Source organism: Doryrhamphus excisus, linkage group LG3 (assembly GCF_037039965.1).
Source record: "Doryrhamphus excisus strain RoL-2023G ecotype Guam linkage group LG3, RoL_Dexc_Guam_v1.1, whole genome shotgun sequence".
Classification (NCBI taxonomy): Eukaryota; Metazoa; Chordata; class Actinopteri; order Syngnathiformes; family Syngnathidae; genus Doryrhamphus; species Doryrhamphus excisus.
In genome coordinates, this window is record NC_136359.1 from 25,640,579 (window position 1) to 25,656,398 (window position 15,820).

Genomic DNA, 15,820 nt, shown 5'->3' on the forward strand with positions numbered 1-15,820 from the left:
ATGTTAGGGATTGTTGTGCCTGCAATAAAAGCCTTTGTTCCAGGATTAGGTCTGCTGCTTGTGTGTCTTGCCCAAAATTGTAGCAACATTACTGCCGCCTGTGTAGAATACTACATATCATCACGTCTTTAAATGTCTTATATTTGTATTTTACTTCATTGAGACAGTTTTATGCTAGAAAACACTTTTATTGACAAAAATACGTAACATTTGCTTAAATATGCATTTTTAAAAAGTGATAATAGATAGAAATGCAACCACAAAACATTAAAAAAATATATTTTAAAAACATGATGGAATGAAGCCATGGATTTTGAAGCATACAAGAATGAACGATGGTGAATATCTGCGAAACATGAACAATATTCAAAGAAAACAACATTAAAGTTTTTACACCTTCTGAATGTTTTCTTGACTTGAAATGACAACAAAAAAACGGAGGCTCCAATTAACTTTGGAGTCCTATAGAAGGCATAAATAAGAGCCGTGTGGTAAAAATGTCCGCTCCCCTGCTGCTCTTGATGAACTCTCTTGGCCAAATGCTTGACACTGCTTGCGTAAGTAGGCTTCTTTTAAAACATGACTGCATTTGCATGACAAAGCTCGATGGCTGAAGAGAAGGAGGGGACTGGTATCTGAACAGACGAGGAGGCAGAATAGATTGGTCCTTTCACACAGACGCTTGGGTTGCTGATCGCCCGCCAGTCTTGGTACTTCTGCTGGATATGTTGGACGTTGAGGCAGAGGTACTTGATGACGAATCTGGATGGATTTACCTGCAGATGCCCTACACGTGTGGATTCTGTTTCCAGATTACTTAGAGAGTGACGTTCAGCTATTTTGTTTGAAAAACGCGGATTTAAGTTTTACCTATGCCATGACTCGGAAACCTGTATAATCCAGATTTTTTGAAAGCACCCTGGTGGCTTCCCTCCAGTCTGAAGTGGAATGGAATAGTTTTTTTTTTTACACTGTGTGAAACATTGATGCAAAAGTTTTGTTTTTTCTTCCCCGAGTGACAGGACCAGGACTAAATTGGACAAGGTTTTTGTTTGAAGTGGACACTAGACTGATTTAGAGATGACTGGGGCCTTGCATGCTGGACTAATACTCATTACTGTTGTGGTAATAGCGTCCTTACTATTCTACGCTTTATTAAATAATGATAATAATACAATTAGGATTATCTGGGGGTGTGACGGCACACTATGACCTCTGTTATGTACTTACCTCAATTTTGAAGGTCATGGTACGGTTTATTTTCAGTACAGCAAAGGAAAAAATGCAAACCAATAAACTGTTAAGGTTTTGTGTAAACACTTAAGGACATAGAAAACGTAAAGTTGCAGCAGGTAATTCTCAAAAAATACATATATATCAAATAAATAAAAATCTATGAATCATTAATGAATTATGCTGTTTCATGGTTGAATATGGCCTATCATTAATCATGCTTAAGCATAATGTCAAATGTCAGGCATTCAGAAGATGCACTCAAAGAAGATATGCAGTATTCTCCAATGGTCATAAGGTGACGGTAATGTTACTGTAATGTCGGGTGAGACACACAAGCACCAGACTTGATGACTGCAACAATATACTTTTATTGCGGATTTGAAAGGCACAGTAATCCATAACACGGGCTACTGTTGTGGTTGTAACTCACGCCAAGCTAAAACTCACCTCTAAATCCCTGATGTCACTTCCTGTTTGCCCTTCATTTAGCTCCCCTAGAAAAAAATATAAAAATTCAAAAAATATATTCAGAAGGTCGGAAAGAGATATTGTGAAAATAAAAATACTTTGTGAAAATACTTCATTAATGAATAAGAAAACTTTTAAAAACTGGGGATTATTGTAATAAAAAAATAATATATACATACATACATTGAAGGGTTTTGCGCATTAAAGCTGCAAAATCCAGTCCCTTGTAGGTCAATACTGCATAGGCTAAACGACCTGAACAAAACATCCGCATCGTAGCTTTAAGCTTTGTGTTATCGCTGACAAAGCAAATTCATGTCATATTCAATAATATATCTCATTAATAGAGTATGTCAAGACAAAGGCAAAGCATGCTGGGAAACCAGCACACGCAGCTCTTCAACAGGAAGTTACCCCGCATGCCTTGTGGGTTATAGCTGGCTATAAAGTAGTATTGCTTTGCATGTATACTGGTGTGTAATTGTTTCTTGCGATGTGGTGCTTTCGTCTGATCCACTTTATCTTCGTCTTTATCCAATTATGCATTTCCAAATAACTACAGAAGATGGTATTCAAGCTCTGGCTTCTCCTTACTATGACACCGTGACGCCCGCCTGGCTGCACTCTGTTGTTTACTAAGTTGACGCCTGCCTGATGCGATAAACACTTCCTGTCCCGCACTACCGTGTGCCGTTATACCCCTGGTATGAACTAATTAGCTTTGTGAAACATGTGGTCAATAACGAGTGTAATGTCCACTTGACTCTTCCTGTAGGTTGTGAGTGACAGTGAGCCAACACATGTTGGAACCGACAGAATAGGAGACCCACCTGGTAAGTCATCGTCACTCGACCGGGCAACCCTTCAACCCAACTCCTGACTCCTAAATGTTCCTCTCCAGGACAGTCCAGGTTTGTCCACTTAACCTCGCAGTGGGCCTTGGTGCTGGTCAACGACTCGTTAGATTTCCCCAGGGCTGAGAGTTCCTGCAGAGGCCAGTTCAGCTCACTTCCCACCATGGACCAATCGGAGGTGCGTGAGGGGGCCATGGACTTACTGCACCAGGCTCGACTCCAGTCACCAGTTTGGATCAACAGCACCTCCGAACTGCCCCCCAAGCCCTTGCCCCTCTCCAAGCAGTGTAAGTGAGATATACCGTACCGGCTGACGCAATTTAAAACCACCTTTCAGTATTTGGTCAAATGTGGGTTGTTTTTTAGATCTGCAGTTCTCAGCTCTAAACTTCCCCAAAACTTCCAGAGAGGGTTTTGCTCGCATCAACACGTCCTTCCCGGCTTTATCGTCGATCAGTGTGTGTGTTCGTGTTCAGTGGGACCCAGACTGGAATGAAGTGTCCACCATCTTCTCCTATGCTGCTCCCGTCTTTACCAACGAGTTCCAGCTACGGGGTCAGAAGGACCTGCAGGGACGAATCGTGCTGGCGCTCATTGTTCACGGGAAGCACCTTCCGTATAAAGCATCCTTTGCTAACGATGGCGCATGGCATCACATCTGTGTCACGTGGAGCAGCAGCCTCTGGGCTATCTATGTGGATGCGGAACGAAAGGACATGGGATTGGGCACGGACACTTCCAGAGATATCCATGCTGATGGGATACTAATTCTTGGTCAGGACCAGGACTCGTTTGGAGGGAATTTCACAGAGCCCTTTTTTGGAAACATTACCGACTTAAACGTTTGGAATACTTCCCTGGAAAGCCGCCACGTTCGTGCTTTAAATGGATGTTCAGCCATGAGTCAGGTCATGCTCTTCAGCTGGAACCTTGACCACGTGTTCAGTCACCAATCAGTCAAGGAAGTCCAGGCCCTTCTGTTTTGCCCAGGTATGGCCACATTTTATTCACGCTGCCGTGCACAATATATTCCTGGGTTAACCAGAATATAGGAAATGTTCTGAAAACGTCAGAAACGTGTCAACACCTTGTTGAGATTGCCAATTTTAAATCAGGACCTTTGACCTAGAACTGAATCAACTCCAATATTAGGTGATATGAACACATCAATTGTAAAATGCACCTGAATGCAGTAGAACCTCGGTCAGCGTACGCCCCAGTTAGCATGTTTCTTATGCCATCACCTTGCCTCTGTTGGTGTACAATATGCCGTATGTCGTGTTAAATGGTAAATGGCCTTTCACTTGTGTAGCCTTTCCCACCGCCAAGGCACTCAAAGCGCTTTGACACTCTTAGCACATTTACCTACTGATAATGTTGCATCAGGAGCAACTGGGGGTTCAGAATCTTGCCCAAGGATACTTCAACGGGCGACCAAACCCCAAACCTTCAGGGTGGGAGACCACCACTCTACCACCTGTGCAAACAGGTTCAAAGCGCTTTGAGCACCTTGGAGGTGGAAAAGTGAAAGAGTGTTTACCGTGGATTCAGAGAGATCATACACAGCATGGGGTAGCTTGAGGGACAATCTGGCGTTGAGCAGGTCTCAGCGTGAAGCTTAATTAGTCAGGCCTAAATTGGTCACAGATATGTGCAGGACCAGCCCGCCTATTGGCAGTCAAGGTGCACTGCAGAGAAAAGGCAGCAGGTCTGACAACACAGATGACGACAATGACAAGATATGCGCTATATTGTACACTAACCGAAAAATGTACACAAACTGAGACAAATGTTGGACATACATTTTCAACATTCAAATAAAAAACATGGCTGCACGGCGGAGGAATGATTAGTGCACAGGCCACACAGCGAGGAGACCCGAGTTCGATTCCACCCTGGGCCATCTCTGTGTGGAGTTTGCATGTTCTCCCCGTGCATGCGTGGCTTTTCTCCGGGTACTCCGGTTTCCTCCCACATTCCAAAAACATGCAAAACAAAATATGTGCCCTGTGATTGGCTGGCCACCAGTCCAGGGTGGACTCCGCCTCTAATCTGAAGACAGCTGGGATAGGCTCCAGCAGTTGAAAACATGTGATGTACGCTAACAGAGGTTCTACTGTACTTCTGTTTGTGCACTTTAATATGTATACTGTGTACACTGTGTACTTTGTTCCTAGTAGTGTTGTCCCAAGTGCGCAAGCATTCCAGACTCTCAGAAGATGGCAGTAGGGATAGAGTAGGGTGGAGCAGTTGAACTTTCTCGTTACTTTGGCTGATGTGTTGCAACAGAAATGACATTTTCCAAACTGTAAGATGATTGGTTCAAACAGTCTTAGATTGGAGCACAACACTTTGGCTCACTTGCAAAGCTCTTTCTGCATCTCATTGCTGTTCATTCATGCGTCTGAGCTCATTCCTTTCATTCCTTTTAGTCCGTGCCACCAAAATGCAAAGATCCTTCTCAAATTCTTTGGCTCATTTCCTGAAACAGACCAGCTTTGATGAAATGAATGACAAATTCAATTCTGTTTGGAGGTTGATGTTTGGAGGATGTTTGGCCGTGTTATTTGGAGAATGTCGTTTCTGTTCAATGAGCCAAACCAATCGACAAAACGCATTCATTTTCTACCGCTTACCCTCACGAGGGTCGTGGGGGGTGCTGGAGCCTATCCCAGCTGCCTTGGACACCCTGGACTGGTGGCCAGCCAATCCCAGGGCACATATAGACAAACAACCATTCACACTCACATTCATACCTATGGACAATTTGGAGTGGCTAATTAACCTAGCATGTTTTTGGAATGGGGGAGGAAACCCGAGTACCCGGAGAAAACCGGGGAGAACATGCAAACTCCACACAGAGATTGAGAGAGAGTGGGATTGAACTCGGGTCTCCTAGCTGTGCACTAACCACTCGACCACCGTGCAGCCATGGACAAAACTGTAATACTGAATTTTTTTTCACTGCCATTTGCCCGATGATGGCCCCAATGGGCTGGTCCAAGTCATTCAAATTTTGGGTGTCTGCTGATCTGTTGAGTCACCCGTCATTTTTTGTTTGGCGGGAGTCACATTTGAGGTCAAACCATTTCTTTTTCCCCTCTCTGTCGTATGTCCTGCTGTTGATGCAACGTTCACTGCAAGTGTGCCAGCCTCCCATGCTGGCTTTTTGTTGGTGTTGGTGTTGGTGTTGGTGTTGGTGTTGGTGTTGGTGTTGGTGTTGGTGTTGGTGTTGGTGTTGGTGTTGGTGTTGGTGTTGTTGTTGGTGTTGGTGTTGGTGTTGGTGTTGGTGTTGCTGTTGCTGTTGGTGTTGGTGTTGGTGTTGGTGTTGCTGTTGCTGTTGGTGTTGGTGTTGGTGTTGGTGTTGGTGTTGGTGTTGGTGTTGGTGTTGGTGTTGGTGTTGCTGTTGCTGTTGCTGTTGCTGTTGCTGTTGCTGTTGCTGTTGGTGTAGCCTGCAGTAAAGCTACTAAATTGAATATTTTTCCTGTGGCAGATTTCCTGCAGCAGTATCTCCACCTCTGGACTACAAAGTTTTTTTTTTCTTTTCACCTGCCGCATGCCAATTAATTTGCCTTTTGCTTTCAGCATTTTGAAATCTACATCCCCACATGACCTGCAATCTCATGCCCTTTTATGGGCATTGATGGGCAGTTAGGTATGCTAATTGCATTGCATAAAGTTGTCTTTTTTTGTTGTCAGCTGGCTCTCCCTCCAAACCTTCCTGCTAGTTTGCCGTTTTCTTTGGCACCTCACTTGACTCAACACACAAGAGTTTATCCTGTTAGCGTAAAAACCAATGAAATTCAGTAGGTACTAAAAAAGGACTTGCCACTCTCCTAGTATACCTAGCTCGGGCCCATTATGACCGGCCTTAATCTATTTTCATTTATTCTACCCTTAGCCCGACTGTGGGCATGCCCACCCCGCTGTGACTGGTCACATTACTAAGCGCTCCTGAGGACTTCCGGGCTACTGCCATACCCCGCTTTTTAATTTTGTTGGTATAGGAGTTGATAATAAATGAATGGACCGCGACTTAAAAGGTCCACGTTTGTGAATGCAGACGATCGTGGCATCGGTAGTGGAAATGTGGTCATTACACTTTACATGTTAAAAAGCTCGGGTTGATTCATGGATTGTGGTGGAAAGGCTATTAAAAAGACGCTTCCTGTATGCACACTCTGTAATGCTACACAGACAACCGCTTACTTACGTAAAATACTAAACACAGTTAGCACCAATTGTTACTTACAGCTTGCACTTCTGACTCTTCAACATGACCAAGTAACGTTGAAAGGCATCAGGCTTCAGCAACAGTTTGGTTCCTAGTCCAGCTTCGCCCAGGTTCACCAAACAGTCCTATGTTTTTCTCTTGCTGGTCAGGAATCAGGAATCAGACACTCCAGCCTCTTCTGCCCGATGTTTGCCTCTTTGGGTTGGTCAAAGTCCGTTCTAACATGTAAAATATTTGACAAACTTAACTTGCAGCTTACCCCGCCTCTCGCGGGAAGACAGCTGGGATAGGCTCCAGCACCCCTGACCCACGTGAGGATGAGCGGTAGAAAATGAATGAATGAAGTTACAGCTTATACCCGGGCATCAGAAAGTCCGTGTTAGAAAAACTCAGAGCTTTCAGAGCCATGCCAAACGTCTTACACGGCTCACTTCCAAGGATGCAAACCCCAATATCTGAAACTTTGACATAGTTTAGCACGAGAATACAGCATTCTAACTATATTTATAGGTCAGAAAGGTGGCCCCTTTAACTGACTATCTGCATGATATCCAGAAAGCGAAGTTTGTCCTGGTGTTTGCATTGACCTTCATTAGTGAATACAGTGCGTCTACTTCCTCCTGTCAAAGATTATCCCTCATTTTTCAACACTTTTTGTTGGAAATTCATTTTTTTTCCGTCTGACTGTTTGTGATCAGCAAAGCACCAGCAGATGGAACGGCAAGGCTGCATTACGCTGCAGAGCCAGTCAGACCAACACCTTCTGATGAGGCTGACAGACTGCTCTGAACCACTTCCCTTCATCTGCATGAGTAGCAGAGGTAAGTCTTTGTCTTATCAGATGGCAATTTCACAGGTAAACTGGCCTGGTAATGAACCATGAACCACCAATTTGCCAGGACAGTAATCCCTCATTAGTGCAGCTTTGTAGTTAGAGAAAGGTCAGAAACCTGTTTTTGACCTTCTAAACACATTCTTTTAACCATTATTAGAGCCTTCTGGACATTAAATAACATCCCTATAGTCACCTTTACACCCATATTGCCAAATATAGTAGACATAATAAGATAAAATAAGAGTGCTTGTGTGTGTGCACTCAATAAGGTCATCAGATCTTACCTGTATGCATTCCCACATCGTATCAGTATTTGGGACCAAATATGAGGTGAAAGAAAACGGAAAACGGGAAAAAGTACCGCGTGTGGAGTAAGTACTTTATTATCTTATATATTTATATATAAAATAATGTCCGATGTTTCCAAAATGTCCCTTTATGCATACATATAGCTATCTGCGATTAATTCTGAGTTAACTATGGAAAAATGCAATTAATCATGATTAACTATTTTGTTGTTTGTTGTATGTTTTATGCATGTTAAACTATAATTGTAAAACTATAAAAATGTGTTTTCTGCTAACATTTGGATTTGCATTATTTGGTATGGGAAAATGTATTTGGTTAAAGTCCATTTAGGTTGGAATTAATGATGCTAACTAAGGTCCCACTGTATTTCATGTATTGATTTTGTCATTTGGGCAAAGTGGTCAGACACGTTTGAAAGATGATGGCCAGCATGGTTGGAATACCTGAGACAAAGATGAAATAAAAATATCTTTTATACCACACATTGTCCTGATAATGCAGTTTTCATGTTGTTCCCATGTTTTTTGGCCCAGAGCGTTACGTGAAGATGAAGCAGATCAGCGATTCCCAGAGCTCTCAGCCCACTGCATTTATGAATCATCTGATGAAACTCTCCAACAATAGCCAGGTAGACAACCCAAACCTGTTAAGGCATTCACAATTCTTCTTTTCTGCAGACGTGGGGATATCCTTCTTTGAAGATGTCATATTTTAGAGTATTTTTAGTTAACCGATTAAACCATGAAGAAAAATGTACTTTTTCATTACTCCAACTCACTTTGGAACCCAACTCAATTCAAAAGGTTCGGGAAACTTTCAGTCTTTGGCAACTTGTGAGTCTTTGAAACCCGAGTCTTCTTCGAGCATACGTGAGTCAGTGAAACTTTTGTTGCGTCAACCCCGCGAGTTAGTGAAACTCGAGTCTTTGTCAAGGTGAGTCAGGTGAGTCAGTAAAACTCTCATCAACCTGAGAGTCACTGAAACGGAATGAATCTCAAGTTGACGTGAAACCCAGTAGCGAGTGAAACTTGAGATTTTCCACGAGTCAATAAAACTCGAGTTTGCGTCAACTCCTGAGTCAGTGAAAGCCGAGTCTTTTTCAAGCACCCATGACTCAGTGAAGCTTTGGTCTTTGTAGAGCACCCCTGAGTCAGTTCAACTTGAGTCTTTGTCGAGCGCCCATAAGTGAGTGAAGCGTGGTGCGTTGAGGATGTGCATCGTGCATTCTGATGCATTTTGGCAGGAAGTTGATTTTTCCATGTAACTAAGGGTGAGTAAGTGCATGAGTTAAGGGAGACTAATACCCGTGTGTCCCCAGGCGAGTAAACTATGAGCTTTCAATGACTCGTTCGTGACACACAATGTTTTTTGCATGCCACCATATATTCGGTTTGGAATTGCCAAAGCATAAATGACCGCAGTGCTCTTTCCACTCCCAGGCAGTACTCGGGCAGCAGCCATCCGGGCTGAGCAGCCTCGGTGAAGCCTCAGCCCTGTTGGACGTGTCTGTCCAGGCTCTGCAGGGCACAAGGCAGGAAGGACTGCAGCCAGAGGACATGGTTTCTCTCATCCAGCTGCTGTCACTGGCCGCCGACGTCCCCCTACAGCCGGCCGACGGCGCCAACCACAGCGAGGAGAGCGTCCAGGAGCTCAGCCAGCACTTCATCAGCGTGGCCGACAGCGTCATCAGCCAGGACAATGCCTTCAAGTGGCAAGCCATCAAAGAGGTAGCAGACGCTGACTGCTTTGCACCTTCTTATCTCCTCTTTGCCTTGCTGCACACTTGGCTCTCTTTGTAGCATTTTATGTGGCGAGCGGGATGTAGATTTTCCCCAACTGCCACTGTGACCATTCATGAGTGAGAAAAAACATATACACCCTGACAGCCAATCAGTTATTTAGTCATACAGTATCTTCGTTTTGGAAGCTTCTCACCGTCCCTCGTCTAGATGAAGAACATCTTTAAATGCCATTGTCCCAGCCATTTTTTCAGACCGCAAATCATTGAGCTTCTGGTGGACAGCAGCCAATTCCTGTATTTCCGGCTGTAACCACTAGAGGGCAATATGCTTTCATTCATAGGTTGATGGGCTGCTGTAGTGTGAGGGTCAGGGACAGGTGAACAGGCCATCAACTGCTTTATCAAGCTGCTTAAAACATATTCAAATGGAAACATTTTTCCTTTCTTCATTGGAAACGACAAAGACTGCACACAGGAACTCAGCTTTTGTTTGATGCAGGATTCTAAACAGAGAAGGATCGTCGTCCTGTTCACACACGCATGCGTGGCAGCTTTTTATTGTTGATTTCAGTATATGATTGTATATGGAGGGCGCCTCATGGCAAGTGTTATGTTTGCATTACCGCTCGCCTCCCGTCCCTCTCCGGGCTCTCAGCACTCCAAGGTCGCCTCAGCCCACACTCAATGGATGAGCATCTCTTAGAAAACCTTCCAGTGCTCTTCCTCCAACCCCCTCCTCGCCGTGCTGCCCCGGCCCCCCCAAAGTCTACTTCATACAGACGTTGTGTTTTAAAAGGATGGGTTTCAAAATCAACAATAGAAAATTTCATTATGACTAGCGAGTAAGTCCATGCTTCCATCTTTAGTTCTTCTTGCATGAGGATGTCACGGGGGTCTCCAAACTTTGTCTTCCGGGGTCCAAACCATGGCAAGATACACCAAACTGTGAAATACACTGGATATTTAAGGGGCCATTTTTTTGTTTATGTGTTGTACTTTTGTTAACTTCATCATTATCGCTAAAGCTAATTTGTGGTTATGGCAAAATCAATACAAACAAAACAAGAGTTGGAGGGGCCACTTATCTTCACAGCTTCAGCAGAGGACAAAAGATCCTATCTTCTTAACCGTTCTTTCAACCGCTTCCCACAACTCACAACATTTCAATTTAGCACAAACGGGAGAAAACGATGTCAACAAAAATTAGAACTCTCAAACGAGATGATTCACTTTGCAAATGAATAAATAAGCATTCTTAACTATGTGTGAAATATATACATTTTTATTGCAACTGACAGAAGGATCATTGACAGGACGGGATTATATATAGTACACTGCCGACAGTACATTCCACTTACATATATACATTTGCGCCATTGTTCTAAGTAGAAGTTGAAAGGACGATGGTTTTTCCGTGTGGTGTCTGGCTGCCAACAGTTGCGTCTCCACGAACGTAAACTGAACCTTAAATGTTCATTTATCACTTTCATTTTCCATTTCCATTTATATTTTAGTTCCGCACATGTTTCCAGTTCTGGTTGCTATTTTGGATGTTTGTGATAAAAAATGACAACAAGACAACAGTTGGACTTGTTGGACACTGTGTATTAATAACATGACAAAACATGCGCCATATTGTTTGCTAATCAAAAAAAATACAACACAAATTGAGGCTACATTTTCTGTACATTTTTTCATGTTCACTGAAAAACATGCTAACCAGGGCGGATGCTAACCGAGATTCCACTGTAGATTATACTGTTATGTAAGCTAGTTGGACTTATTTTGAACCATTTTCAAGCACAGAAATGGCTAAATGGAGTAAAAGACAAATATAAACGTTGTGATGATATGTAGTATTCTACACTGGTCACTAGGTGTCAGTAATGTTACTGTAATGTTAGGTGAGACACTCAAGCACCAAACTTGCCAGAACAACAGGCTTTTATTGCAGGTTCGAATGATCTCACAACAGGCCCAACGATCTCGAACACGGGCTACTGCTGCGGCCGTAACCCCTGGTATTAGTTCCTGTCGAGGGTCGCGGGGGGTGCTGGAGCCCATCCCAGCTGCCTTGGGGCGAGAGGCGGGGTCCACCCTGGACTGGTGGCCAGCCAATCCCAGGGCACATATAGACAAACAACCATTCACACTCACATTCATACCTATGGACAATTTGGAGTGGCCAATTAACCTAGCATGTTTTTGGAATGTGGGAGGAAACCGGAGTACCCGGAGAAAAGCCACGCATGCACGGGGAGAACATGCAAACTGGTGAAAACATTTATTTATCAATTTAGTCAAAGAAGTAGGCACATCTCATTTATCAACCAGGAAGGCCATCCTTCCTTTTTTGTGTCATTGTCCACGTCCCAGTGGTTGTGCCTATAAAGTGTATTTGAATGCTTTTATGCACCTCATTAGCAGGGCAGACGAGTCCATGAAGGTTGCTGATGTGCCAGTGCTGCATGTCTTGTAGGTGGTAAATGGCCCCATGGATGTGGTCAAGAGTATCGACCGGATGGTGACCAGCCTGAGCCCTCGCTTGATGGCAGAGAGCGATCACATGACGTTTCAAAGCCCTAACATCAGTACGTGTCGCACACATCACAGATCCATATTTACATTTGCTTTGCAAATGCAATCTTTTCACATTTCCCACTGCATACGAGGCTTTAAACTGAGAATATTGGTCAATACGTCAGTCATTTATCTTTTCATCCCAGAACATTTCCCCAAGAAATGAAAACAGCTACGGTTGTTCCAATTTTTAAAAGTGTTGGCACACACCAATTTACAAACTGCGGCCCGTCTCCTTACTACCACAATTCTCCAAAATTATTGAGAAGCTATTCAACAACAGGCTGGATACATTTATTAATGCAAACAAATTACTATCAGAAAGTCAGTATGGATACAGAGCTAACGTTTCCACCTCCATGACACTGATCGAATTTACAGAGGAAATCACTGACACTATAGATCAGAGGAAGTGTGCAGCCGCAGTTTCATGGATCTGACAAAAGCCTTTGATACAATCAATCATGACATCCTAATAACTACATTGGAAAGGTACGCAATAAGAGGATTAGTTCTGAACTGGGTCAAAAGATCCTTAGCTGACAGGAAGCAATACGTACAGCTAGGAGAATACACATCTGCAAGTTCATATATTATGTGTGGAGTTCCCCAGGGGTCAATACTGGGACCAAAACATCAATGATATCTCCAAAGTAACGAAAGACTTAAAGCTGGTATTATTTGAACCAGTCATGATGTGCTATATACGTATATCACTATATTGACACTTACTATGGTACCCATTATGGCATTGGATGCTCATATCGCCCAGTACTTTGCTACGGGACAAAAATAAAATTAAAATTAAAAAATGAAAAAAATTAAAAATTAAAACTTAAAGGAAAGCAGGAAGTGAACAAATGTAACAGTTAGTGATTGTAAAAGTACCAGATGGAGGGGTAGGATTTAATAAGCTTTGCTTCTTCCTACTCCTTTTGGACATGTGGAACTGGGAACTGATTATGGGATGCACTCAATTGGAATCTGATGCATGTTCAAATGAGATGAAACCATTACCATTACCATTACCATTACCATTACCATTACCATTACCATTACCATTACCATTACCATTACCATTACCATTACTGTGTGGGAAATGGGTACACCTGTCCAGAAAAAAAACATACAAGTTTTATTGGACTAGAAGTGGCGTTATTTATGATGGAGTTATCATCTGGGTGAGCTTTATATTTTTAGGAATGTCAAGGCAGCATTCCAAACAACATTCAATTTCCAAGAGAATAAGACACATCCCAAGCGAGGGGACAAGTTCATAACAACAAGGACATAAACTAGAGCTACATAAGCTGAAAATACGTTTTTTTTAAGTACACGGATACAATAAAAAGTTTTCTGGATGTTCTGGAAAAAGACACTGTTAATGGCCTGGACAGAAGTCAGGGTTTAGAAACATATCAAACAGGCCCATTTTAACACCAAAACTTTGTATTTACAAATGAATGAAAATCATATTTGTGTACTGCATTTAGTTAATCAGTGGTTTAGTTAATCAATGTCCTAATTGAACAACTCTGCTGTCTCAAATATTACATTCCTCAATCCACATATAGTAATTATAGTTGCAGCGCACTTTGCAATTTTCGTGCACGGCGCAGCGCTGCGCACCCATGCCTCCGTCCCTCCCACCGGCGCAAGTGGCAAAGAGGGAAGAGAGAAGGCATGAGTGGGTTTAACAGGCAGAAGCATATTAAGCATGTTAAGTATTCCTTAACAGCAAGCGGTATGCGCTGTGTCATTCAATTTGTGTACGTAACTGCATCACAAACTTAATGCAATTATATATTGCGGCCACTGGGTGTCACCAGAAAACTTACTTACTGTTTATGGCACAGCCATCATTACACTGCTAAAAATGAGTTACCATGAGTTTTTCGTATTTTCTGCCTTTTATTGGGTCGTGTAGGAACAGCATGAAATCTACCTTGAATGTGCTCTGCTTTCTTATTACGTTCAGAATTAGCAGTGCAACAGCAGAGGCTGTGGGAACCATCCAAGGGATCAAGTTTCTGTGGACCGGAGAGTGAGAAGCACTCCGATCCAGACTGCATCTCAGTCCCACATCAAAAGATACAGGATCTCCATGACAATGGTAGGCGCTCTAAACATTCTCTTTGACCAATCTTCACTCACTTAAGTCAATTGCATAATCAGACTTATTTGTCACAACACAAATGACTCTTTTAGGAAAGGAGTCATATTCAGTCTTGCAAATGAATGCCTTGACTTGAGAATGTGTAGTATGCATTCCTCCTTTTCTCTCGGCAAGGTCTTGCCATGAAGTGCGGATGGAGGCACATTGTTGGGTTTTCAACAACAATTCACCTTGAACAATAAATGGTCCTCAATTAACGCTCTCTCTATGCTATTTAATTTATCAGTCTGGTGCAACCTGTAGAAATACTTTTCTCTCTAATCTCTGTAAAGGATTCCATAAACTCACCTTGGTCAACACCTGGTATGGCTCTTTGCGGCCTCTTTTCAATCCTGAAGAAAACATCAGCATGGTCCCCACCGTCACTGATGGAACCCAGAGGTATTGTTTACGTTTTTTGGGGTGGGGCACCAGTGAATGGAGAAAAACTTTGAGCTATTGATACGCCCTCAACTCGCATGCTATCTTGCCGTTGATGTTTTACTCCTATTTCCGATCATAATTGGTGATAAAATAAGTGTTGTAATTATTAGATAAATGCAGCTCCAGAACCATACCCTTCTCTCTTCAATTGCCATTGTTTGTTTGTGACACAAGTTAGGTTTTATCCCTAAATGTGCCTCACACGGGTATTAAACACATTAAAAATATAAAATGTATACAGTCGCTACTCACTATTAATGAATGGTAAGAGGACAAATTGTCTGTTGGTGCGTTCATGGGTCGCCAAACAAAGGGTGAAAGGGTGAAACGCTTGAGGAAAAGTCATTATTAGTCGCGGTGCAACAGTAGAGGGAACCCACGGTACGGTCCCGGGGTTTGGGCTACAACAACTGTCAACTTCCCAATGCATTTTTCTGAAAGGGCCTGCATTAATACGCTGTAAAAAACAAACAAACAAAAAGAAAGCATTAAAATTGCAATTACAAATGTGAACCGCGACGGAGCCTATTTTTGGAGGAATACATCAAATGAAAAAAGAATCTGCCGAATGTGAATTTTCAGTGAATTTTGTACTTGGCTAGTCTTTTTGGGGGTGGTGTTCGTTTTTCCCAAACAAATGTGTACACTTTAGATATTTGGGTACGATCCTGGGGTCCTCTGTCATATCCACCACGGTGCTGGGAGACAATCAGCCCGTCAGCACTGCAGTCCACTTTCATCTCCATCACAAAGTACAGGTGAGAACGCCTGCTTTTGAATATATTCACTCTTATTGTTTCCATGGACACATTCATCTCCGTGTGGTATCCATGTCATAGATCTCTGCTGGGGCTGTGTATGATCCAGTATGCGCCTTCTGGGATTTTACCCTCACGTAAGAGATATTTGGAATTTTTAAATTTCCAGCAAACATTAAGAAATGTGAATATGTGTTATGAATGTG

General features: G+C 42.8%; 1 protein-coding gene across 1 annotated transcript in view; it reads left to right on the top strand.

Annotated features, from left to right (window-relative positions):
* Positions 1-681: 681 nt before the first annotated feature.
* Positions 682-15,820, top strand: part of adgrd2 (adhesion G protein-coupled receptor D2) — a 32,097-nt gene continuing 16,958 nt past the window's right edge. Inside the window, exons 1-12 of the mRNA XM_058070833.2 lie at positions 682-1,125; positions 2,480-2,537; positions 2,606-2,845; positions 2,925-3,548; positions 7,491-7,613; positions 8,470-8,564; positions 9,376-9,663; positions 12,157-12,268; positions 14,236-14,370; positions 14,706-14,814; positions 15,509-15,614; positions 15,696-15,751. Of these exons, the coding sequence (XP_057926816.2) occupies positions 1,081-1,125; positions 2,480-2,537; positions 2,606-2,845; positions 2,925-3,548; positions 7,491-7,613; positions 8,470-8,564; positions 9,376-9,663; positions 12,157-12,268; positions 14,236-14,370; positions 14,706-14,814; positions 15,509-15,614; positions 15,696-15,751 (1,991 nt within the window). The 5' untranslated portion in view covers positions 682-1,080. The remainder of the gene's footprint in view (positions 1,126-2,479; positions 2,538-2,605; positions 2,846-2,924; positions 3,549-7,490; positions 7,614-8,469; positions 8,565-9,375; positions 9,664-12,156; positions 12,269-14,235; positions 14,371-14,705; positions 14,815-15,508; positions 15,615-15,695; positions 15,752-15,820) is intronic.